The sequence below is a fragment of the Empidonax traillii genome, unplaced genomic scaffold (genome assembly GCF_003031625.1).
Source record: "Empidonax traillii isolate 1590-97213 ecotype Southwest subspecies unplaced genomic scaffold, ASM303162v1 scaffold619:size634076, whole genome shotgun sequence".
In the NCBI taxonomy this organism is placed as follows: Eukaryota; Metazoa; Chordata; class Aves; order Passeriformes; family Tyrannidae; genus Empidonax; species Empidonax traillii.
Window position 1 is genome coordinate 103,884 of NW_020955812.1, and position 27,451 is coordinate 131,334.

Here is a 27,451-nt window from a genome sequence, read left to right on the forward strand (position 1 = left end):
CATTCACAGAAGTATCTTGGGTTATCGACTTTATAAGACACATCTGCGTGAGCATGAGTAATTTCTAAAATGTACAGCTGTTTCACCATTCAAATTACCTGTGCCTATTATTTAGAAACAAATACTGTTTACACAGCTCAAGTGAAATATTCTAGCACCTGCTGAAGCTTCTTTGCTTGGGAATAAGGTGAGGTTGGGGAATACCCTGTAGATTTTTATTAGGCAAAACTTCCTTCTAATTGCAATTTTAGTTAAGCACAGTTTGCAAGTCCATCAGCAAACAGCTTCTTGTGAGACTCTTGCACCCAGCAGCACTGACCTCTGATTAAGTAATTTAACAGTTACAATAATAATAGTCACAGTTGATCTATAGATCTGGCTTGTCCTCTCAAAGTGTTCATGGCTCTTTTCCAAACAACTTCAACAGCCTGGTGCGCTGTAAATAAACCACATGCTCATGGATGTGTTAGAGAGAAAGCAACATCAAAACATGGGCCATTTCAAAAACCTACATTTTGATGACGTATAGCCTTCAAACAATCAAACTTGTAGCCATGAAAGTCAAATTTGCAGCAGTAATGGCAGTTTTAACATTCACCACCAGCCGGCAGCAAAATCCCAGACCTGCCTGCTGCCTGTGCCCTCTCCTCCAAACCCAGGGCTGCCTGACTATAGCTTATTTATATCCCAGCAACCGCCGTGTTTTGCATTCAAAGTCTTTTTTGTGTTAACCCATATGAAACCGTGGTTACTGCACATCCCACAGAAAACTACAGCAAAAATCCAAACAAAATGGCTCTCTGGAAGTTAAGGTTGCAAAGGTGCCTTTGTCATTAGCAAAGTCATTAGGAAGAGAAGACATTCATAATTGCAACTATTGTCAGCCAGTCATCCGACTAATTTAACTAATAAAAGGAAGCACACAAAACAGACATTACCAACAGAAGAACTTAAAATTTATGATTAAAAAAACCCAACGTTTTCTCATATGTATGAAAAATTCTGCTGTTACCAGATGAGATCTAGAGATACTAATAAGCAAGAGAGGAGACTGGCATGAACTTGGAGAATATGAAGCTTGTTATTCTATTAAAGGCATCTATTCTGTCTTATGCACTTCTTAAAATTCATGAAAGCAAAGCTCCTGCCCTGTATACCTTATTAGAAGACAATCCTTCCCAGAATCCCTTATTCCAGCGAGGTGCTTCAAACTGTGGTTAAAGCAAAGGAGCTCTGATTGCCAGTGTGAGTTTCTAGTAACTACTTATAATTTAAATTTTACTGTGTAGGAACTAGTTGTAATGACAGAAATGCAATATCAGAGAATGTGAGTTTAACACAGCTCAGGAAAGCATTACTTTCTCATACTGGATGCTCGAATTACCAGCCTGCTTGAGAAAAATTGTGTGAAGGATAACTCTGCTGAAACTTTATCGTAACAGGAAAACATAGGGTGAGGGGAGGGAAGATACCTCTCAAGAGAGAGCTGAATGATACAATTAAAAACATGCATCATTTTTGATGCATCATTTTGACTAATTTGAATATCAGGCCATTTAAGAATACAGAGCAGCAGGATGGTCAGTCTTAAGAATAAACCCACAAAAAGAGAGCAGGGAAGGACAGATGCAGGCTCTCCTTCCTTCCTTCCTGCTTTTTCTCCTAGGAGTTAGCAGGGGCCAAGACCTAATGGATCACTGCTAATGGAAGCCATGCAGCGGCTCAGGATGCATTAGGATGCTACTATTTTTAGTCTCACTGTCCATACTGAAACTGGGCTCAAGTTTCTTGAGCTGCACAGCTGTAAATCAGGTAAGTGCCAGGATGCAAGGCTTCTGCATGCGTTCTCACCCTTCCTAACAAAGAATATACGAGTATAAATATACTACTAAATAACACTTCTTAAATATATGTACTTATATGGCTGATACCAGAACTACAGATTAGCTGGAGATAAACAACGGGCTGAAGATTTCCATCAGCTAAGCCCCTTTTCTGCAGAAAAAGGTAAAGCTCACATAAACTCCACAAAGATTCACTTGCTGCCATGACTTTTCAAGCTGATCTCAGTATTAAAAGTGCTGAGATCCTGTAATTCCCAGATGCAACAGGCACTGAAGTTGCTTGGTTGCTCTGAAAACCTGACTACCATCATTCAACAGTACCAAAAGTAGACAAGTCCAAATCAAAAACACAGCTTCATGTAACCTTCAGATGACAGATGCTTTAATTATATTATCAGTAAAATTATGAAATTCAAAGCAAAATTATTGCACCATTTTATATCTTTTCTTCTAGATTTTTCAAGACTTTCCTATATCAAAGGTATTATTCCATGCACACAATTTAAGGCCAGCAATTCTGTTAAAAAAAAAAAAAAAAGGATAGTACAAAATAAACTCTAAACTGACATTTTCTTTGTAAAGAGATTAGAAAAGAAATATAATATATAGCATTGTAGCAAAAAGAAAAGAACAAAATTTCCAAATGGTACACTGGTATTGTTTTTATTCTTGTAGAATAGGATGTTTTCAGGTACTTCTACTCTGTCTCTAATAAATTATCTTAAAGTAATACCTGGTCACTGCCATAAGTACTCAGTTTGAAAAAAAAAAAAAAAAGAACATTCTGAAGATTGTTGAGTATTAATATTGGTGACAAAATAATAGGAAAATAAGTAGCATTTATTTTACTATATACATATATTATTTTACTATAAATAGCTTTACTTTCCTTAAAGAAGTAATAAACAAAGGCCAGTAAAACCAAAAAAGAGACTTACTGTAATCCATGGCATGTTGACAAGGCAACAAATGATACAGGATTTCCTCGAATTTTTCCCTGATAATAGCAATGTTCTCCTCCCTGAAATTAGAAATTGATACTGTAAATCTGCAGAACATCCCACAGTATCACACACCATACTGTCAAACACTGTTTTTCCATAAACACATATCCAAGCTGCTCACATGACAACAAGAACCGACTATCATTCACAAGGGTGTTCATCCCATCTCCTTTTAGCCATGCTTTGGTACTTTAGACAAACACCATCCTGACACTCTACACCAAATGGAGATATTTTCAGTGTGAAATCCATGACATCCTGAGACAGATTTTAGAGACAAATTACTCCAGACATGCTCATCTTTCTTCATTGACCAGCAAGAGTTGGAAGTAGGGGGCTTAGGCTCAGCATCTGCTCTGCACATGGCTACGTCAGACAAGATGAGCTCTGCTCTGAGGGTAAGGCAATTTCCTTCTTCTGAGGAGAAAGATATTTTATCAAATAATAATCAGAGAATCTCAGAATATGTTGAGTTGGAAGGAATCCACAAGAATCGAGTCCAACTTTGGCCCTGCACAGGACCATCCCCAAGAGTCACACCATGTGCCTGAGAGGATCATCCAAACACTTCTTGAACTCTGTCAGGCTTAGTGCTGTGACCACTTCCCTGGGGACCCTGTTCCAGCACCTTACCACCTCTGGGTAAAGAATCTTTTTCTAATATCCAACCTAAACCTCCCCTTACACAACTTTCAACCATTCCCCCAGGTCCTGTGACTGGTCACCACAGAGAAGAGATCAGTGTTTGCTCCTTCTCTTCCTCTCATGAGGAAGTTATGCTTCATTAAAAAAAGGAACAAATCAGAAGTAGTCACTCAGGCAACAAAAATAATGGAAAATCTAAGTGTAACTAAACAGTAAAGAAATACAATGAAAATAATTATTTGCCTCTTCTGCAAGTAAAATATACACCTTTCAAATCAAATCCAGCAGACCCTATTAAAAAAATCCCCCCTAGTTTCACTGATAGCGATGTAAGCTCTACTGCACATGCACCAAATCCGTTCAGTATTTGGTCATATGTCAATACTTGTATGCAGAATTAGAAAAAAAATCCAAACTTCCCTTAAATTCTCACTGTCACTCTACCCTTCAGAAGAACTTACCTATTACCAAATTCAGCTATGTTGTAATGCACTAATCTTGGTTAAAGGACTATGGAGATTTTCAGTGCACCTTTTTTTAAATAGCATTTCTTTGCAAATACTTGTTTCAGCAAATGTGTGAATAATCTACCCAGCCTAATGTACCCACCTATGTGAATATTTATGTCCATTTACTGCAAGGAGGGAAAGGCATCACAATTACAGCTTTTTCAGAAGCCAGTAGTCACTTGCATGATGCGTAGCACAGTCATTTTTGACATCTGACATTAAATGCAATAATTTCAAACATGAAAAAAAATTATCAAGATGAGGCAAAAGGTAAGAAAATACATAGAATATGTTGGTAGTTTTGTATTTTGACTGGGAAATCCTGCTGTTTTCTACAAGATGTGCAAACTATTTTTGAAAGCAGCTACAAAGTATGGATGCCTCTGGTTTGAGGTGCTCTCCTTAAGAGAGTATAGGAGCTTGTTTATCAGAGTATGGCTGCTTGCAGGGAAAGAGATTTGACCTCAACCTGATCACTGGAAATTGTTAGTTCCTCTTCAGAATCTTCTCTGGAGGGTCCATGCATGCCACGCTGCTGCTGGACCCCAAAGCACCAACGCAGGGTACCTGGGGCAGCAACAGCAGCAGCGCTGCAGAGAAATGCAACACCTGACCCGACAGATTACGAGTGACACTATTTGAGGCTTGTTGCTTCACTCAGCAAGAGATTCCCTGTGGCATAGCTTCTGTTAAAAGTGTTACACTTCCCCCCCGCACACCTCCCCCAGTTTCATTCCATCTCATTATTTCCTCTCTTCTACAGACCACTTTTTCCTTCCACTTGCTGCAGTGACTGCAGCCACCTCCACCGCCCATCTATCTCAGAATCTTTGCCTTTGGTACAGACACAGAACACCTTCACCAAACTGACCTGTATAGTAACCACCATGATGGCCATCATGGACACCTCTCTGCTCAGATGTCTGAAAGAAGACTGGTGCCACACAGGTAATGTTCTGTCTCATGTTGGTGAGAAGCTCTGGGGCTGACCCGTACTAGGCTACAGCGGGGTGTCTGGTAGAAGGTGTAAAACCCACCACCCTTGGTGCATGCAACTTTGGACAAGGAGTTTACTGTCATTGCCTCCCTGTACTGCTGAGGCTGAAATTATGTTGGGTTTGGCATGTACTAATGCTCTTTTATAGCAGGTGCTGTAGTAAAATACACTGTACTAGAGGAGGAATCATAGTATATGGGAGATCTAAGACCACTAAATGTAATCATTGTATCTCTCTTCTTTTCCTCTGCTCTTGGAAACACTCCCTAAGGATTGGGGTTGTCTCTCTTTTCTATTGGTATCTGTAGCAGTGAGATAGAAGCTGAAAAAAAAAATTTTACTTTTTTTTCCTAAAAATATTCTGGTCCCGTATGAAAATTAAAACTTCCCCCTGAGGGAAGAGTTGAAATTACCATCAACAGCAGTTCAGTCCAGAACATCAAGGGTGTGAAGAGCTATTGGCTTCCTGTAGCTATTAAAGTGTCTCTCTGCTCTCTCAAAAGCAAGCAATAATTGCAAATCAAACCTCCACACCGGGCTTTGTGAGCTACTGGGGAATAGTTTAGTGTAAGATAAGGGGAAATCAGACCGCTCTTCTAACATATGCCAGCCATAAGTGTGAGCGGCACATTTACCCATTTCTGCTCTGAAATTGAACCTGGCCAGTATGGAGTGCGGGAGGAAATTAGGCTAAATGTCATCTCCTATGAGACAAGGTCAGCCTGGCGACAATGCCTGTGACATAAACCTGCAATTCACACAGGCACACACTCACACCATATCCACGGGCACACTAATGCTACAGCAGAGAGAAGTTCAACATTTTTGCCCCCACAAGGTGCTCAGCCACTGTTCGTGCTGTGGTTTGCATCACACAAGGCAAATTTTCTGCCAATGCCAGTGGCACTCTTGTCCATTTCCTTGGATCAGTAAGTTATCCTTCCCTCATGAAACTTCTCAGGCTTACTGGTCACATCCAAGGGCAATACAAAATATATAGTTGTTTAACAAGGAATCTGTTGAATTGGAGAGATAAAAATGTAAAAACATCCATTAAAAAAAAAAAAAAAAAAAAGAGGAAAAAATCAGAATGACCCCAGGGTCGATTGAAACAAATTAATCTTTATTATAGTGGTCACTTTGTGATATAACCTTCATCTTTATGTTTCATTTGCATAATTATAGCAAAATCTTGAATTAGGGTATTTGCCCTGTGAACTGCTACAGCTCATTTCCAATAAGATGCAACTTTTTTGCCCATGCCAGCACGAGTTTCCCTGCAGCCTGTGGGGCAGGTAATGTGCCAAAGATTATAAAAAATGAGAAGACATAGATGTTAGCAATAGAAGTAAAATCTGTACCCATTTTTATCCTTTAAGATAGTTTGTCCCTAATCAGAGAGGCACCAGCTGCTGAGTAGACACAAAAGAGATGAAAAACACATTAACCAATACTCATAATAAGGGGGGAAATAAGTAAAGCAAAAGAACAGCCATGACATGCAGTAATCGTGGCAGTTCACTCTTCTCTGCAGTCACAGCAGAGAAAGCATCTGCTGACCATACACTGACAGTGTTTGCTATTCGGCTCAGAGACACTATGACCTTCCCAGGGGAGGAAAACAAGGATGCACATTCATCTGCTTTTGAATCAGGTCTTCAAGTAAGCCATTCTCTGCCATTAGGAGAGGTGATGGCCAGTAAAAGTCATGCTACACTCTTCTTCTACATATTCCTATTTTAACACTCATTAATCCAAAGGAAAAGAGATTGCTGGTCTAGTTCAAATCCTAGTAATACATCTCCCTCTTTCCTTAGAGCAGAAAGCTCCCAAAAGGTCAGCTAAGGCTCAAGACACCATTCCATGAAGTGCCAGATAACGAGTAGCTTTTTTAAGCTTTTCAAGAGCTGCCTGTTGTGGGGCCACTACTTGCCAAATTGCATAACTAAGACTGCATGAACAATAGCAACAAGAGAAGAAAATGCACACTTGCTTCTGACTACTACAGCATAAAATGATTTGTTAGGGATGGCTTTCTATTTGTAAATAGAAAAGTCAAAATGGTACTTTGACCTGTGTAACTGCTATGAGAGAAAACATTTTTTCCATTGACATGTACTTCAGTAATTGGTGGGGGGCCGGTTTTGAGGCTCCGCTGTCCTGCAGCAGAGCCCTGGGCTTAGCTCTTACGCAGCTCAGTAACAACTCCAGGGATCCTGGCACCACCTCTTCGCAGAGTAGGTCTCTGCACCTTCCTATGGTGTACTGCAGATGCCCGAAAGCCAAATGTTTCGAAAATGTGAAGGATGCTCTCCCTTTGTAGGAAGATGGCTATCACATGTACTCACATAACTCAGAGCCAACAAGCTGTAGTCACATTAGGTTATAATGCTGTTTCAAATTCTGAAATCACAGATATGGATTCCAAAATTAGGATAAAGCATTACTGCTTCCAAGTCTTCCCCACAAAATGCCCATATTTAAAGACTGTTGCCAGCGCTCTTAACAAACAGGGACACACATGTATGTGACAGGATCCTGCACACAGGCGACTCACTCCAACTGCCATCAGTGACTCACAGCAGGCGCTTTCAGCAGATGGCACAACATATCAGCCCAGCTTCCCGGTTCAGAGGCCAAATGAGGCTTCTGTTTACTGCCCAGTAGCTATGACAGAAGATGCTCTACGAACATAGCTGCAGGGTGTGGACAAAGAGCTCATGCCAGCATAACACCATCTGGTCTGGAAGCTGCCTTGGCATCTGCTTGGGAAACAGCCTCTTGACTTGCCTTGCCTTACCTTGGCATTAGAGAAAATTATTATAATTATCGTCTGCCAGACAAAGATGAGGTAGAGAAGAACAGGTTACCTCTTCCTGCCCACTCTGTTGTTATGTTTAAGTCAGCTCTTGTAGCAGTGCCTAGTATCTCTTAGTCGTGGTGTCAAATCATTTTTAATGACAGGCATTTTGCCCCATTCCTGTATGCCTGTTCCAGGGAAATAGAAGTCAACATTTTAAGGGACAGTATGAAAATTCTTTAAAATCTACCTATCCTAATCTATCATCATCCCGTCATCAGCCTAACCCAAGTCTGAAGCCAAGTTATAAGCATGTGAGTTACAAGATTGCTATAAACACAACATAACACATGCATGGATACCAATCAGTCAGCAGACGATAATGTTTTGAGGAAAATAGAGAAAAATACCACACCTTATTGGCTCATTATTTCTGAATAACAGGAACTTCTCTTTAAGTGAAAATTCATAGAGCTTGTGACTGTGTCTAGAAACATTAACCTACTGTATATAATACAGTGCCAGGTTGGTATCCATAGGGAACAACAGATGTGTCAAGGCAAAGCTATTTACAGAAGTCAAGATGAAGAAAGTAAAGATGTCAAGCTAAAACACACTGAAGTCTTGCATGGAAGCACTCCTTCAGAATACAGCAGCTTCTGTTTGCTTAGCTTAATTCCCCCTCAAAGGGATTAAGTTAAACCCAAAAAGATATTTTTATTTTCTAGTAAGAGCATCTACAAACTGATTATAAGTTCTTTAATGTTATAGCAGTAATCAATTTCTCTTAGTTAATCTCAGTCACTGCATGGTCTGAGATTACCAAACATTTGGTTGCTACCAAAGGTTCTGGTTGTGTATGCTGTATGCTGTAGCTCATGGAAAATAACTCATGAGGTACACAAAGTCTGGCAAGACTTTTCTGCAAATTTAAACTGCCCTCCTTCTAGGGCATGAGAAGACTGCAGCAGAGTACACAACAGGTGAGTCTTGATGGTCATAAACTCACTCGTCTTCTCACTTCAGCAGAACAGGGACTTCATCACTGGGGCCCACATCCACAGTGAGATACACTTTTTAAGCTCTCGAAGACTCCCACTTTCTGACAATTTTTTCCCCTCCAGGACTAGCTAAACCCACTGGATTATTTTCTTTTTTTGTCACAAAGAAAAAGGAGACAAGATAATTAAACCTGCAAAATCCTACACGAATCATGATCAGAGATTCATTCTAGTGTAGTATATGCAAACACATGACCTGGGAATGACTCCTAATACGGAAAGCTGCCACTTCTAATTTTCTTCTTCTTGGTAGTAGAATGTATGTAGAAAGTAAGCTAGTAATAGCAGGGAGATAATCACATATAAAAAATGCTACTGCAAATGTACATTAAAAGTGCCAGCCTGCAGGATCATTAGGTCAGGCAAATGCATTATATACAAGGGCTGATTATCTTGCCCTGTTATTCCACAGAGGATACTATATTTTACTAAATCCCAAAGGGTTTCATAATTCAAGCAATGCTAAAACAGGAAAGTGAGATATTTCTCAATGCCTATCAACTTAGTGTGACAGCATGACACTGCTGAAAAAGAAAGATACCCAGAGCAACCAAAACCACACCGAAATTCAAAAATTTTGTCAGTTCTTCATCAAGGCTCATACAGTAACATTAATTCCAGTCAAAACCCACAGAAAGCAATTTGATCAGTATACTCTAGGACCACAGTTCTCTTCCATCCTGTCATTCCCTGTTCCACTACTACACTCTGATCTTCTTCTTGTGGAACTTACAAATTATGAACTTCCATCATACAGTAAAAACACTACAATTTGTGTAAGAAGTTGCCATTTTTTCTATCCCATTTTTATTTACTTCATTGGTCAAAAATAGCCATTTCTCCAGCTGATCCATCTGTGCACTGTAATGCTGGTAAATTGCTTTAATCAAAAAATACTTTTTAAGTCATTAATGAAAATATTTGATGAGAGCACTCTGAATATCAACCTTGCAGGAACCCCAAGCTAAACTGTGTCAGATACACAGACTCCCTTGCAGCTCTTCTTCGGTTAGTTTACTGCTATCACTAAAAAGTAGATTATGGCCTAGATTTGTTATAATAATTTGCCATGAGGCAAACAGAGCTCTGTTGAGGGAGTAAAAAAGAGGAGATCTGGTGATATTATGGGAACCCACATTCAAAATCTTCTCTCAAACAAGCTAGAGAGTCATTTTTCTAATACTAACAGCTTCTCTAGTCTCTGGACACAGACAAAAAAGCTCTGCTAGAAATAGGCATATATAATGTCTGCATTATTGATGATTTGTTCCTTTTCAGTTTATTTTTTCCCTCAGGGGCTCATCACCAGGTTGTGCAAGTTCCAGGTACATGCACGCACAGCTCCCCACCAGCCCCAGGCTCCAGTCTCCCAGAGCAGAGTCTTCCTGAGCTCCCCTCCCATTCCCTCCTGCCAGCCCAGCTCTCCCTCTTTCTTCAGGAGAAAATGTAACCCCCGTGCAGGAAAGCACATTTAGCATTCAGGTATTTCTGGCAACTGACACACCTTCCTCGTTGGCTACAATATGGTGAGTTACCAAAAGTTGAAGAAAAAGTGAAGAGACTCTTCTATGGAGCTCAAACAGTGGATGCCCTAATTGGAGGATGTTGGTGGAAGCACCTTGCTGTAAGACTGAAAACATAGCAGCCAGTAATTAAAACGACCTGCTCACAGGTTCAGTGTTTATTCTGGCTGCACCACAAATTATTGTAGACTTACGATCAGTCTCCACGTACCTGTGGAGAAACAATGAAATGCTGGAATGCTACTTTGGATGAGGTCTCAGCAAACACAGGCACTAAGATGAGATTCACACACATACTGCTCTCAGTCAAGGGACTGTAGCTAAACAACTCTTTGAGCAGATCAGATCTGAAGGAGAAAGTTTACCTGAAAAAGTAATATTCACCATGTCAAGGGTACCCAAACTCCTCCACCCTTTCAAGATTTTAATATTTTTCTCCCTTCCACATTATTTTCCTAAAAAAGGGCACGTAAAGAGCCCTTCAAATACGCATCATGGCACATACAAGCTGAGGCTTTAAGACAATGAAGAACAGTAATTGTCCCCTCTTGTGCAGAGGCATTAAAATAGCTGTATACTACAGTCACAGGTATCTTACACATGGTACTAGCCAAATAATGCACATAACAAAATTACTATTTTTGCAAACTACCAATTCTGCTTTTCTGTGCAGCACTAGAATGCATTTGCCCCAAACCCCCCACTGCCCAAACTACAATGATGGCACCCCTGCCAGAGCACAAGACTACACTGTGGCACCCCAGCTCGACAGGACAGCCGCAGGCACTTTGAAGAAAGGTCACTGGGCTCTGTCCTGCCCACACGGGCTGAGCACATCGGAGACCAGCAACACAGCTCAGCACAGCATGGGACACAAAGCCACATGGCAATCTTTAGCCACAAGACAAGCCTGGCCAAAGCTTCTCTGCAAACAGTACAATACAGAAAAGCAGTACCTAGCATTTAATATGTCTCCATTTATGTCGTTCAATGTTATTGTGAGTATGAACATGCTGTGAGGCAGAAGCAAAAAGCGGTGTTCTTCTATGCTGTAAGCACTCTGGGTGCAATTTTGTGCCCATAATACATATACTGTGTTTACTCCACCACATTAAATAATTTTAGACTTTAAAGATTGCCTATGAAATATAGTTCCCTCTAGTTATGTCTAAATCTGCCATCAAGAATTTCTGGTATTTATATACCACAAGTCTACCTGTGCAAGTTCTCTGACTGGAGATATGAATTATTTTCATTGCTTATTTTGTTTCAGAAAGCTATTTTCTAAGAATTCATAGAATTGTCCAATGTTTTGGGGGGATACAAGGAGAAACATCTATTTCTACACACCCTGAAGAGGAAAACTGAAACATTTTATATGAGAAAATATCACTGAATAGATATCAGTTGTTTTTTCTGAGGGAGAAAAATCCAGCAATGTGAATTACTCAGCACTATAGTTGTTTTTTGCCTTTCATCTCACTGACAGCATCAGTGACAGAATGATAACCAAAAAAAAAAAAAAAAAAAAAGAGAGAGAGAGGGAGAGAGATAAAAGGACACAGAGATATACTGCAACAACATTAGGTATACACAGGTTGAGTATTGATGTGCTGTGAGCATAGGATGATCTGGAATGACACAATCAGGAAAAGGCAATGCCAAGAAGGGTTTTTCTCTTTCTTATTAATTGATTATTCTCTTTGCTACCAGAGGAAATTCAGGCCAACATCACTGCTTTTCTAGCAGTTAGAGACATGATGTACAGTAAAGGAGGGTGTGGGGGGAAACACTGAAATAATTCAAACATTTTTTTCTTAGGCATGGCACATTGCTGTTGGTTTAAAAAGAATGTCAGAGGTGCTGCCTAACTGTGCCAAATAAATAAGGGCACCTCACAGAAAAGCTTCTTTGCAGCAACTGAATGCTGGCACCCTGCAAAAGCATGTGTAACATGTTCCACCTTCACAATGGTCTAATGTATTAATGAATTATGCAGAAATCAAATGTAATGCAACTTTCTCTTATGATAAAAAGGTATGTTAAACTCGGGACACTTCTCCCTATGAAAACCCCTTTGCTACTTCAAAGCAGCATTTTTTTTATGATCTGAATGTTTCTCCCTTTCCCTGCCCCACCTCTCCTCTCTGAAGCATCCTCAGTAATGGCAGAAGATCCATATGTATTTTACAGCACAGGAAGTTTTATTGGGAGGTAAGGAGAGGGGGAGGAGTGGCAGAAGTAGTTATCCACTCCACATCACATATGAGCCAAGGCAGGCATCCACTCCCCAGACACATTCATGCCTGTAACATTCCCAAACTGCTGAGTGTATGTACAGCTGCCTTCACACAGCGATTCAAAGCTCCCGACTTCTCCCATACTGCTGATGGCACAAGATCAGCACTGATGATCCGTGTGTTTGTGCAGTCTTCCTGCACAGAGAAATGCAAGTGTATTTTAAAATACACCTTTCTGTAGCCAGTAAGAAGCCCAAGAACAGAGGAGGCCATTTTGCTGTATAAACAGGCTTGCTCAAAGCCTGCAGCTGGCAGTGGATGGCAGATGGACATTTTCTTTCTGTCACCATTTCTCCCACCAAAGCAGCAAGAGAGATGTTGCCAGGCCGCCTCTGTCTCTGCCTACAGCCCAAGACAAATCGCATAGAGGTGGGTGAAGAGCAGTATGTTGAAGCAACTGATAGAAACCTGGTTCCTTTCTGAAATACCTCTTCTGCCTCTGCTTAAGAATACGCTGCATAGCAGAGTGCATATTTTGCAATTTATTTATAAGTTGCACCCTTTTGCTAGCTATTTTTAAATAAGTATCTAAGCAAACTGCACAATCCTCAAAATCTAGTATAATAATTATGTTACCAGTTATGGTAAACAATTTCTTGTATAGTGACTTAGCATCTTCCAGAAATGGAAGATCTAAGTCACTATAATGAAAATGTCTTTTATTTGAAGCAAGATTTTCAAAACATTTGACGTAAAACCAGAGCTCAGTTTCTCAAATGCAAAATACATACTGCCAGGCTTTTCAGAAACTGTTCAACAGACAAACGAAGCTCTCAAATGCACTCACCGGTGGCTCTAAAAAATAATGGTCAGAAAGGATCAGATTTATTTTTAAACAGCTATTGAGTACTGAAATCAGTTTCACTCTGGAGCTGGTATCAAAATGTACTTGGTAGCCTGCACTCTTCCAAAAATCTTTCAGTATCTGAACTTTTCTGAAAATGTTCCCATGGCTGGGGCCAACAGGCTCTTTTGACATTTTGTCACAGCAGCTGCTTCCCTCTCCTCCAGTCCCATACACTTTGGTGCAAAAAAATAAGCAAAAAATTTACATCCTCCTTCCTAGCATGCTTCCATTGAAGTGCTGCCTGCAGAAATCCTGGAGCAGTGGAAGACAAGAGGGCAGAAGAGACCCCCTGTATGGCCCATCCACCCTGTCCATGGGTATGCAAGGTATGAGGCAGCATGGAGAGGGAAACACACCACTTGAGCAGCAACCCTTCTCCTTTACAGTTCAGTCTCATGTGCCTTTCACTCCCAGTTCAGCTTATCTCAAGTATCAAGCTCCATGCAGCAATGGTTCTCTGCTTAAAGCAGATTGGAGAGTACTAAGCAAGGCAGTGACAGCCACCCCTGAAGGAATACCATGACCCTGCATGGCAATTAACTGAAGAGGAAATAATCTCTGGGACCCTGGAGACTGGGAGCTGTTTTCCCAGATCATTTTACGACCCTTCCTCCAAAAGGCCTGATCCTCCTGTCTCTGCCCTGTGTAATTAAACAGTACTTGGACGCAAAGAGCCACTGATTTCAAACTTTTCCTTGCTTGATTAAGGCTTGCTCATCATAAACGGATTTGTCCTAATTCAGTGACAGCACCTGGATAGATTAACTTAGACAACTTGAATATATACCTTCATGCAGACAAATGGATTGTTTTGTTCTTATTAATATCAGCTATTATCCTTATTTCTGCTTTGAATCATATTCTGAATCTCAGTCAAGACTTCTTGACTGCAGAGCACAGCTGACTGAGAAATTAGTCTTTATAATTTAATGGAGCACCTATGTGTTTGCCTCAGTCTGATAACGCATGCAGACTATTATCTCTGATAATAGTAAAAGAGCAGACTTCACATTTGCAATTGACAGAAGGGGGTAAACCAAAGGATATCTTTAGCTATTCAGTGGCTAAAGGACTACTTTGCCCATTTCCATTTCCACTTTCACACTGCAGAGGTTAATGCATTTGTTTCAGAGTATTTAGGCGATCTCAGATCTGGTAAAGCACTCTGGGGGATTTAAAAAAAAAATTACATTTTTAAAACAAACTTTGAACAAAAGTTTATCTGACATTTACCTCAAAGCCAAATTTAAAGAGTTTTCATTATGCACAGCATAAAATACATTTGTGCACATTTTATGTAATCTACAGCAATTTTATAGCTCACATCTACAAAACAAGCCCTAACAAACAGAAGGTCCTCAAGAAAAATCTCCCATGTTACATACATATAAGAAAATACTTCTGCAAAGGCTGTGGGACATTTCACAGAAGAAAACTGCAGCAAACAGGATCTTGTAGTCATCATGACAACAAACATACAGAGAAAGAAACCCATGACTAGATATTTGAAAATACTGTATCATAAATGTTGCTATTCTCAAATTCATGAAGAAGCTCATAACCAACAAACTTGGGCATTAGTACAATGTGGAAAAGCTAGCTACCAAAACAAAAGGATTTTCTTCAATAGGCATCAAAAGTAAAGTATATTTATTACTAAAAAGAACTATTATATATACATTTTTCATAGATACTGTTTTGATATGAACATTAATATACTAAATTTGCCAGTGACATTTATTTGCCTTGTTTGAAAGCCAGAAGTTAGAAAACATGAAACATGCTTGCCTCAGAAGAGTAGAACAAATTCCTTGAAAAATCAGATCTCTCTTCTTTCACAAAAACAGGTGAGTTTGCATTAACATCAAAAGCCATGCAAATTAAAAATGCAGCACATAAAAAGGAAATTCTTACTTTAACTTCCACTGTCTTCCCACCTTGCTCGATATGCCTCTCAAGATATTCAGAAGACAGCAGGTCACTACAAGAAGAAGAAAAAAAGAACCATAAGCCTTGTGCATGTGTTCTTGCACTCCCTCTCAGCAAGCACTGATTAAACATTTACATTTGAAAAGGACAAAACCTGCAGGATACTTTTCCTAAAATGTTCATAAAAATCACTGAAACAACCACCTCCAATGGAGTTACACAGTTCATGAGATACATTGATTTTTATTACCAGAAGGTGGGACAAGGAAAACTTAAGGGGAGTTTTTGCGTGGGCGCTTCAAAACCAGCCACTGATACCGATTTTAATTCAAGAGGCTTTCCTATTTGCTGCTAAAGCTGAACAGTACAGAAGTTAGGTGAATTTAAAAAAAAAGAAAAAAGCAGAACAATGAAAAACCATCAGGAGTGACTCCAACTCAATCTGAGGGGAAGTGGCAGCTGAGCTGGCAGGCTCCTAAGGACACAGTGGCACAATAATAAAATGACCTTGTAACACCAATACGGTGAGCTCAGGTCCACACTTAACAGCAAAGCCATCGGCCGTGGGAGCTGCAGCCCAGGCAGGCTCACAGTGCAGGTGCGAAGGCTGTGGTGGGGCCCCTGGGGCAGGGTCTGTCCCAAGGAATCCCCACCACCACCCTTCCTGGGAGCTCTGCAGCTTTAGCAATGCTAGAGGAAAAAGCTCTGGGCAACAGCAATCCCAGCCTTCAAGTATACAAGGATTTGGAACGAACACTGAAGATAAAAAACAATCAGACCTGGGGCAAACGTATATAAATTAAATGCAGGCTGTATTTACTAAGGCACTTCAGCGTAAAACCAGTCAAATCCTCTCCCTCAAAATTATTTTCTAGCCAAGCAAATTACAGAATCACAGAATGGATATGGTTAGAAGGGACCACATCATCTGCACCCTAAGTTTAACTAAGCGTTTCCAAAGACTGCAAAATTTTACTGAGATTAAATCAGTATAAACACTGGATAATGTCCCACCTCAGAAGTGATTAAACTGAAAAAGATGAAGAATTGGTAAACACCTGAGAAGAGGCAGGTTGACTGCTGGGACAAAAGGCAATAAGTAGAGACCCCCTCGGCAGAAGAAGTAAAATTGAAAATTTCTCCTTTAAACCAGCAAAACACCCAGGCTAGAAGTGAACTGACCTGCTGAGAGAGGGCAGGAACAGCAGAGGGGCACCCAGGGCAGTGGCTGATCACCATTCCAGAGCTTCGCTCTGGCCAAACAGGGAGCAGGACTATGGACTTCGTTGCTCACAGAGACATTGGTGACAATCATGAGTGAGCCACAAGCAGGACAAGGTTGGCAGTATGGTTCCTCCCATATCAGCCCTAAAAGCTGCCAGCTTGGTATTTGCATTAATAAACCAGGCACAAATCCCATGAGGGTTCCAATGAAATATGCTGATAATGTTAATTGGAAAGCATGAGGAATAAGGAAGAAGATCAAAAAAACTCCCTTAGGAAAGACCTGGATGATCTTCAGCACTGGATATTAGAAATAAGATCAAATTCAATTATACAAACAGCAAATTTATGCACTTAAGGGATGGAGGGAATTTCTATCATGTTGTTTTGGAAGACCTGGTTTATAAGGAAGAGAGACATGACTGCACTTGTTTCTGGCAAAATGATTTGCCAGATCAATAAATAGGGTGTCTTCCTGAAAAACAGAACTGTCATGCCAGAATACATCAAAGAAGATGTATTTCCAGTCAGACTGAGGTAAGATTAATACCACTGCCCAAAGGAGAACTCTTTTCAAATACTGCAGACAGGTACTGGACAGCTTTGTTTACAAAGTTCCATTACCTGGCAGCACAGAGAGGCTCCTGAAGGCTAGCAAAATATTGATTTGTGAGGGAATGTGAATGCACCAGAGCCTATACACCAAAACATAAAGGCAGACAATTAGGCTATAGAAGATACTGGCAGAACCTCAAATGTACAAGGTTTGTCAATGAGTCAATGGAAACTGGATGTTAAAGAAGAAAAAAAAAACAACAAACAAAAAAACCCACTTTGTATCTAAGTGTGAGCGACAGCAGCAACAAAAAGAGGAATGCTAACAAATTTCTGAATGGTAGCATCCATGGGACAATTGTTCACTCAGTCACAGTGAATTCACAGCTGGTTGCTGCTGAAAGCAGAAGGTCTCAGTGCCCCCTCAGGACCAAGCACTGAACCTACCCTGTGTCAGCACAAGCACTCATCAAAACACTCTGGGTGTCAGAACTAACACTCATCAAAATACTTTTCGTGTCAGCTCTGGCACAAGTCAAGGTACACTTAGGAGGGTTCAACAAACCCATGTTTTTGTTGCATTAGTTAACTGAAGTCCTTTGAGAAGAGGTGCAATAAGCTCCAGAGATGACACAAGGGAGGGAATATACCTGAGCAGATGCCAATAAGGGTGGAAAAAAGAGTGAGTGGTCACTGCAGAACCAGTGTGATCAGCTGCCCCAGATTTGCCCTCTAGGACCCCCTTAGTTCTGGTCAGGCCCGTATACCTATATCGATGCTTTGCATAGCCGCCTGCAGATGACCCATTATTGAGATGCTCTTGAGTTACTGATTACAAGACTCTAAAATCCTCTTAGAAGTGAATATTAAATATTTAGGATACTCATTCCCTGGGGGAAGCTCAAAGACTTCTATAAGGTCTTGTATGCCTTTTCCAGATTTAGAAATTTAGACAGATGTTCTCTTAAAATGTATTTAGTTCAGCTTGCTGAAGTTAGATATATTGTTTCCCAGCATTCACTACACTTTCTTTCAGCAGAAGTTTATGCTTCCACAGACTTACTACAGCCTTCTGTATAGCTTAGGGCTCTACCTTTACTCTTCACTATTTCTGGGGGACTCAGTTAAACTAAGGCTGTTGTCCTTATCTGATGGCCGTAAAGGGTTTTGTGCCAAGGAAGATGCAAGAGATTATAAAATGTTAAATGTATAATATTGAAGTAAGTATACAGTACAAAAGACAGAGCTTAACTCAGAAAGACTTTTATAGTTGTGTTTAGAAAGATGATAAGGAGAAGCACAGGGTCTGCTCCTGTGCATCTGACAAAATTACTGCTTTTTAAAAGATACTGCTGTTAATGTTTTTATGTTCTGGAAGATCATATGTTATGTTCTCAAAGATCTGGATATTGTGTCTGCAACGAGAAAACAAAGAGACTGATCATTCTCTGTCTAGTACAATACAAGAACTAGGAGGTAACAGAAAAGATTCGGTAAATTCAGAACTAATAAAAAGGAACCTTTTCTGGCACAGCCACCAGTTACAATGTGCCAGTTAAAGACACTTTTAAAGCCTATCCTAAGCAACACGGCAGGATACATCCAAGAATATTTTACAACCTCTTGCCACAGGAAAGAATGAATATTAGAGGTCTAAGTTGGGAATGGACTAGTTAGTGGACATAACTGGAAGCTGCCAAACGCACAGAAATTGCACCTAATTCAAAGTCTTGGAGTCCCGGAGAAGGACTCCAGGGAAGCCTCATACAAACTTGTTCTTCTCTTCCACTTCTCCCTCAGCATCTGCCCAGAGCTACTGGGACAGGGAAGTTGGCCAAGTACCCCCTTGACCTAACCTGGGCTGCTCTGCCTGCACCCTGAAGGGCTCTGTTTCTCCTACGGATTATACAGGATCCAGTTCCAGGGTTACTGGTGGTCAGTCAGCTGCTCTTCTCCCTTGTGATGGACATACCCGGGTTGTTCAAATTGTGTTTATTTACAAAGTAGGCCAAGAAAAGAATTCCTAAACAGGTCCGTCCATTTTTTCCTCCTTCTTAGTCCTTACTTTTGAGGACAAAAGGGATGGAAACAGCTGGGGAGCCGCTGGCACTCCCCCACCTCTTGAGGACTCTTGCAAGTGCCTTGATTCCTGAAATGAGCCTGTCTGGAAGGGAAACACCATGGGGTCACCTGCCTGCATAGCTTCTGGGGACGGAGTTAAGAGCTTACAAACAGACAATGGATCTGAATTAAAGACACTTTTAAAGCCTATCCTAAGTAACATGGTAGGATATGTCCGAGAATATAAAAACAAATGAAGCCATGTTATGCTTTATTATTATGACTCGCTGCACTGAAAATGTCATAAGAAAACACAACACTCTTGTAGATCCAATAATGCAATCAGTGCTATTACAAACTAAGCTACAACCTAACAATTATACACAATCCTAAAAATTCAGGCCAAAAGATATGCTTCTCTCATGAGATCACCTCATAGGTGGAGTCATGTTTTGTCTTCAGTACCAGTGAGGCACATAAGTGCATAGTATCATAGAATCATAGATTCAGATGGGTTGGAAAGGACCTCTGAGATCATCAAGTCCAACCCTTGATCCACTACCACCACAGTTACTAGGTTATGGACCTAAGTGCCACTTTAAAACAAACAAAAAACTAGATTAAAATACCTGTGAAACCTTATTAAAATTATTTAAGCAAGGTAAGACAGAGCAATCAGCATTAAAATAATATGCATTTCAACATAAATAAATAAACATATACTTCTCTATGGTAGAGGTAAAATAGGAACAATTTAACTTGCCTCCCACTCTATCCTAAAAGCCATCTTTGTCAGCTTAAGTAGTAATTTTTGTATCAATTATAAATAAAATCTATGAAAAAAGAACAGACTCTGAAAAAAAAATCAAAGAAACACAAGGGATGGAGCAAATTACAGAGAACAAAACATCAACACTATAAAAGACAATATTGCAGAATGAGATTTTCAGAAACATTTGTTGAGCCATCGATATGAAAAGGCATGGCAAAAACCTGCATATGTTAAGATCTAAAACAAAAAGAAACATTTACAGTAAAAAAAGCACATGTGATCTGTTGCTTTTACAAGGAAAAAAAATATGTTCCAGTAATAATGGTAATTCTGTTTTCAGTGGTCTGTTACTTTTTAAATGTACACAAATCAAGTAATGTAGTTTTGTTTTCAGCAGCATCATTTCTTTGAGCATTATCTTAAGTACATATGAGACAATCCATGAGTCCATTCCATACAGACCCAATAGCATAAGGGTCAGAACAAAAAATGAGCAAGCTCCACTCTGCTCTTCCACATCTCCCAAAGAGTCACAACAGTACACAAGAGGCAGAGGCTGGGGGGGACTTTTTGTTACACAATAGAGCCCAAACTAAGGAATTTACCCTTATCCAAGATGATTCATATATATGCGCTTAAATTGTGCCTTGAATTAACTGCAGCATTTGCATAGGAGGTTTACCAAAATGAAGCTGGGATTGGGAACCCAGGGAAACAGAACAGCTTTGGAAATAGATGGGTTCCCCAGCAGAAAGAGGCTGCTTCAGGAAGAAAAAGAGGTTAAAAAAACGTGTTGTCAAGAGAAAAGAGGCCAGAACAGGTCAAGTGTTTAAAGAGAAAGAAATCAAAAACAGGAGATTACAAAGCACTTCTACTCGAAAGAAGAAAAAAGCAACCACTAAAGATTTTTGAAAAAGGAAGAGGCTTGCATTTGAATATGAAATGGATAAAAACCTGGGAATTACCACTGAAAATTTAACAGAAACATTTACTATTAAATACAGAAGGAAAACTCCTATCACCACCTTCTGAATAAAATTTAACTTTCCAGATTTAAGAGACTGAAAAGACTAAGAGAAGAAAAGAAGCAGAAATTATAGGGACCTCTTTAGAGGCCACAGGAAGAATTACAAAGTCAAGAAAGGTAGAAATAAAGGCAGCTCATAATCATAGTATTAAAATGCACCTTTGTCAACATCAGTGTTATAAATGAGAGAAATGCCTGGCTTCATGATATCATTGCTGTGTCTCCTTGAACACCATAAGAATTCTTTATCATTTCTTCTGTTCGTTCAAACTGATTTCCGTCTCCACAACTCTCCATTATGTACACCTGAAATTTCAGATTAATATGATGATTTCAGATTAAATATGGTGCCAGACAAGGACATCAAATGAGAGATCTGAGGTAAGATGCATTACTGAAAAGGAAGAGGGGGTTTTAGTTGAAGTCAGCAGAAAGGTCTGAATGGGTCGAAAGCCAGCAGGAAATTATCAGCAGACATATGGAGACATTCAAAGGAAACTGTTTCAGGGAAATGATGGAGAGACTGATTAGAGATTGATGCCATATCAACTGCACAACTAATGCTAACCCGTGTTGCAGAGCAAGCTGTGAGAAAGAAGCCTCCTGCAATATCATGCTTTAGAGGGCTGCAGTCAAAGGAATGGGCACTGTTTGAATGAGGAAACTTCCCATAAAATGAAATATTTTCCCCTGATGGTGTACATCCTATACCAATTATACAGGATTAATAGATAAGGAAGGAGCGGCTATGGGAGGTAATTTTTAGAACAGTCCATCTTGTACACCAGGAAAGACAAGGCAGCTTGATCATCATGAAACAAGGACCAAGAAAGTGGAAGACTAGATGAGAGGGAACAGAATGGATCTTTGTTTTTGCCAGTCAGTAAGAGCATAAGGCAATTTGCATTACCTTGCATTACACTATGGTCCTAAAGCATTTTCAGTATCAGCCGTGAGCTAACTACAGCAAGATAAACTTTAAAAAGCCTTTTAGCTGTATTTCAGATTTCTGTATCTGACTACCTAGGACATTTTAATTCTCCTTTATCCTCATGCTTACCCCGAAACCTTCTCTCTGCTCACACATGATCTCTCTTTGCCCTTAGGAGGGATTATCTATCTCCATACTCCATGAACCAATCTGCTTTAATAGCCACAGCTCTAAAACTTTCATCTCTGCCTTCCCATCAAAAGAATTGCTGAATTCCTTTTTATGTGGACGGTTAATTTAATTAATGACTGTATCTGTTAAGCTAGCCAAATGGACTGATCAATCAGAATTAGATAGTTTCTTGTAGACACAGCAACAGTTTTCACAGTGCCTACTCAGAGGAAGAAAAAAACAACTGAGAAAAACAGAGCCACTTTTTGTCTGCACAAATTGACATTTCACCCCTTTTTAAAATATTCTTACTGTGCTTTTCTGTCCTTGTTGCTGCTAATATGAAGGGGAGAAAGGAGAAAGTAATCTCTTAATATTTCTACTCCTACCAACTATTTAAGACCTTCTTCAAAAAGAAATTAGGGAGTTAGGAATGGGTTAAATCCTCAAGGGATTATACACAAATGCTAAGTCGTACCCAATCTCTGTCCCTTCCTGGAGCTTAATTTCACATTTCAGTAATAAACAATGATGCACAACTTAAATCTCTGCTGACATTTCTTCCAAATACTAACATTTGCTCATTTTTTTACTCTCCAGAACTTCTCTCTCAGATCCCTAATGCCATCTGACTTGAAAATGCACTTAGTCCCTTTATCCCTTAATAGCTAATTTGCCTGCAGGACACAATAGTAACTGCTCTGCACCCTACTGCAGACAGAAAACTGCAGAGCATCTCTGCAGCCCCACACAGGGCCTCCACCTCTGGCATCAGACAAGTCTCACAGCTCTGGCTTACAAACAGCATGTGTTTCATTTAGTGGACTGGCTTCATTTCTTGATGGGAACAGGTTTAAGCAGGTTGAAGACATTCTTTCTTACTTTCTCCAAATTCCTATTACACATATGACTCCTATTACTAGTATAAAATAGGAGAGAGTACACAACAAAAGCTGCAAGTAAAACCTGTAAAGCAACAGCAGTAGTTTCAAGGCTCAGGCTTGTGTGACCATATCCTGATGCTGGACATGCCTTGTGCACATGAACTCCACCTGAAGTACCTCCAGCAGACATTCTCTGGTGACACTTTCCATCAACAGTTACTACACCATGGACTTTTTCCCTATATTTTAAGGAAATACAGCTCCCTACCCCAACAAACTAAGAGTAAAACATAGCTCTCTGAAATCATCATTTCAGGTTCTATTAGTTTATTGCAACTTAAATATAAACAATAATTTAATTGTATTTCTTGCATCAATATTAGTATTTCCTAATAAAACCAATGAAATTGGTAAGCAGCATCTGATGGTATATAATGATAAATTTTTTAAATAAGGCATTTTAAAGCATTTTGTGGCGCAAGCACTGCAAAGGGCACAAATTCAATACAGCAGTTAAAAATATGCTGCAACTGATGGGGGGAAGGTGATTACAGTCTTCTATTTCAGTCAACAGGGAGATTAAATCTACTGCCCTGACAAGGAAGCTGCACACATGGAGTCACAGATTTTTCCCAATATCCATGAGAAGACAGTGCTACTCAAGATGCCATAGAGCTAAACTAGAGAAGAACTTTAACAAGAAGAAAGAGCAAACAATAGTTGTTTGCAAGATTCTCAGCAGGTGGAAAGGTGAAGTGGGACTTTTCTTGCTCTAAACTTCTGCTTTCACAGGCACAGTTGAAAGCAGTGTGGGCAAGGTTCACTTTGCTCCTTACTCAGTGTTCCATACAGTATTGATAGCAATGCAAGTATCAGTAAAACCTCACTCTGATTTTGCTGATGAGTAATTTACACCTGTGTTTCTTCAAGCCATTACTTTTTTTCTTATAGAAATTTCAGAAGGAGTCCTATTAAAATGAGGAAATATTTTCAGACCATGTTTATACTGTTACTATAAAGCAGTTTCCTCAATGTCATTCTGTTCACACACTTGTTTCTTTAAAGACAGGATAAACATAGTTAATTTTAATATTTGGGTAGATCATAAATTAATAAAAAAGGGAAGAGAAATGCACACAAGAAGGACAGGCTACATATTTTCCTGCACAAACGTACTACTGTGGTCTAATCCTAGTTTTTAATATGCTTCTTCATACACTCAAATTGTTTTATATTACATGGAAAATCACTTTGCAAGTAAACTCACTTGTGATTCAACCACATTTCAAACCAATTCTCTGTGTATTGTCCACAAACTCTATATTAAAAGAGAAAAACAGAGAAATTAAATGTTAAGCGTTATATATGGCCCTACCATTACTTTGTGCTCTTAAATACAAGCATATATTTTCCCCAGGACACCTGTATCATTTAGTGAATGGACTTTACTTTTTTTTTTATTTTGTAGCTTCCTTCAAGATTTAGCTTCAAATTTTAGTTAGTATATGCACTTCTTGCCCTGTATTCCTGCTCTTATGCACATATCCATGATGCTCTCTCAAAGTACTCGCAAAACACAATTACTGAGTCCTCTGCATACTCTCCCCAAAAGAGTTCATATTAGCAGCTTCCCAGTAAAATATCTATTTGTTTTGGGTATCCAGTTTAAAACTTCACAAAGCCATATATTTTAGAAATACGGTGCCTTTTTCATTTTAACACATTTCAGATGTGTCCTGCCCTGTGTTGCAGTTTAGACTCAGGAGCTCTTGGAGCTCTTCAGAGCTGATCCCAAGAATCCTCCTCATGGAGTGCCCAAAGAACAAGAAACTGTCACTTAGAGCAAATAGAAGACTTCACACTGGCGGGTGTTTGTCCAGAACCATGAAGGAAATCCCTGTCAAAGTGACCAGGCATCACCACTTGCTTTGCACATACACACCTTCCAACCCAGTAACAGGTAAAGTGGGACTGTGGAGCAAACTGCCTCATTGCCAGCACAGCCTTGCCTCACTCCCAGATTACAGGCAACAAACAGCATATAGTTACAGAAATAAAACAAAAAATCTTAAGCTGTATAAAATAGCAATACAAATTACGTTCTGATTCAGCTCCTGCCTGTTTCATCACCTCCTTCCAAACTCCCAATTGTCATACCCCCTTTCCTCTCCCTACTCCTCCTTTATTCCCCAGCCCACCTCTTCTTGTCAACCAACATTTCCCTGCCACTGCTTCCCACTTCTGCATGATGTCAAGGAAGACTAGCAAAGGAAGTCAAGAGATATACAGTTATGCATTAACACTGAGCACATCCATCCTAAAATGTGCATCCTTAATGACAGCAAAGCTTTCCCCTGCTGTGCTGTCATTTTTTTTATAAGCACTTAACAAACACCCTCTTATGCTCATGGTTACCTGTTGTTAGAACTTTGCATTTTATCCTCAAATTTGAAAGGTTGCTCATGCCCCAAGAACATTTTATGTAGTCATCTCCAAGAATGGTAATTACTTCTGAACTGTATTATTTTATATAATTATAGAGTATTTGTATCTATGGATTGAAAAATTACAGAGAAGTTTGTTTTTGTTGTTAATCTAAGGAATGCATCAATTGTTCAAGTACTTCAGATGTTTCAGAAAAAAAGGATCAGAAAAAAAAAGTTACCACTACTTTTATCTTTGTTCTCAACAGATGTGAACTTTAGAAAAGGGTATACCTGAAAATAGTTTCAATTCAAAACATAGCAAACTACTAAAACTACTCTGATGAAGACAATATGCTAGAATTTCAAGATAGAAATGGGCTTGAAACTCAGACATGGAAAAAGCCTATTATTGGTAGAGAGGCTAAAGAATGATGAAAAACATTTACAATGAGAGGCAAATTAAAGAGCAAGAAACTGAAATTACCTGCTGTAGCACCTTAATATCTCTATTTTGATAAAAAAGGTATATTTTAATAGCACAGAACATTGTGTGGATCAGAAGCCAAAGGTCTCGCATTTCATTAAGGATTGGGCCAGGATTTTAGTCTGAAACTACGCAAATAAATCCAATGGCACAATTAAGGGAGACAAGGAAAGGAGTCTCTTGATTCTTCAAGATCCTGCATTATTGGGAAAATATCTCAAAATATCCACACACAACAAATGACACAAAGGTTTGTGAAATAAAATTCAGGGCTCATCTTAGAAATTAATGAAGAGTGGGAAGACAAGAGTCCCTTAACCACCAAATTCTCAGTAGCCAGATTCTGAGACAACACTTATCACTTAACCACAGTCCAATGAATTATCACAGCTCCCTCAAACTTACAGTCATCAGTCTTCATGTACCGTATATAACTACAAGAGTACAGCTAGCTTCAGAGACAAAAGAAATCCATTTCCTAATGCTGTTCCAAGTCAAACTGTCTGGCTTGCCAGATGGCTCTGGCATTACTGATGACCCCAGCAGGTTTCTTTGCCTCCCTGTGTGTTACCTACCAGTAAATCATCCTCTCTAAACTTAAAACGCTCTTCAATTTGGAGAAGAGAGGATGGGATGAGGATGTGGGAATATGATAGAGGTTTACAACATCACGTAGACCACAGACAGAATTGATGCAAAGCTGTTATTCACCTAATTCCGCATTAGTAAAATAGGGAAGTACTTGAAGAAATTAAAAGACCAATTTAAAACAGATCATAGAAAGCACTGTAACACAACAAGTTGTGAATCTCTGCAACATGTTGCCACAGGAGGCTGCACAGGCAGAGAGTATCAGAAGGTATTTCAGAAAATGACTGGAAGCCCCGAACAATGAGTTCATAAACAGGTACTCAAAGGCACACAGAGAGATGTGCCTTCTGGCATCTCTAATCAAACTGTCATGCATGTTGTGGAGGGATGAGTGGAATGGACCCTGAGAATGGCCCTGTGCTCTTTCACTGCCAGTGCCAGGACAGATGGACCACTGGTATGATACAATTTCATTTCTTGTGTGTTTAATCACTGTCACTGCCCCTTAGGGTAAAATGAATTAACTTGATATTTTAAAATTACCTTTCTATCCAAAGTAATTTTCTGAGAGTTCTTATAGAATTTGTGCTTATAGAATGCAAATTATTTTTTCACATATTAGCACAGGATCTTTTTTAAATACATGGTTCATATTCACATCATGTAACCTACAATAGGGGTACAGAGCAACAGTGGCCTGCAGCACCCTGCTAGCTGCATCCATTGCAGAGACTGCTCCACATCTGTAACTGGAGAGCCATTTCTGAAAATGCAGCTATGACAGTTTTCTATCTGCTGCTGCATGGATAGGACTATGATTCCATTCACTCCGACTATCCTAAAGCAAAACTCCTGCAGGTTCAAAT

The 27,451-nt window shown here is 39.6% G+C and overlaps 1 protein-coding gene across 6 annotated transcripts in view; it reads right to left on the minus strand.

The window, feature by feature from the left end:
- The window catches only part of ADAM22 (ADAM metallopeptidase domain 22), a 128,836-nt gene that overhangs the window by 54,841 nt on the left and 46,544 nt on the right, over positions 1-27,451 (minus strand). For all 6 annotated transcript variants that reach the window (XM_027898709.1, XM_027898708.1, XM_027898707.1 and 3 more), the window contains exons 4-5: positions 15,445-15,511; positions 2,783-2,865 (exon numbers count right to left, since the gene is read on the minus strand). In XM_027898709.1, the coding sequence (XP_027754510.1) occupies positions 2,783-2,865; positions 15,445-15,511 (150 nt within the window). The remainder of the gene's footprint in view (positions 1-2,782; positions 2,866-15,444; positions 15,512-27,451) is intronic.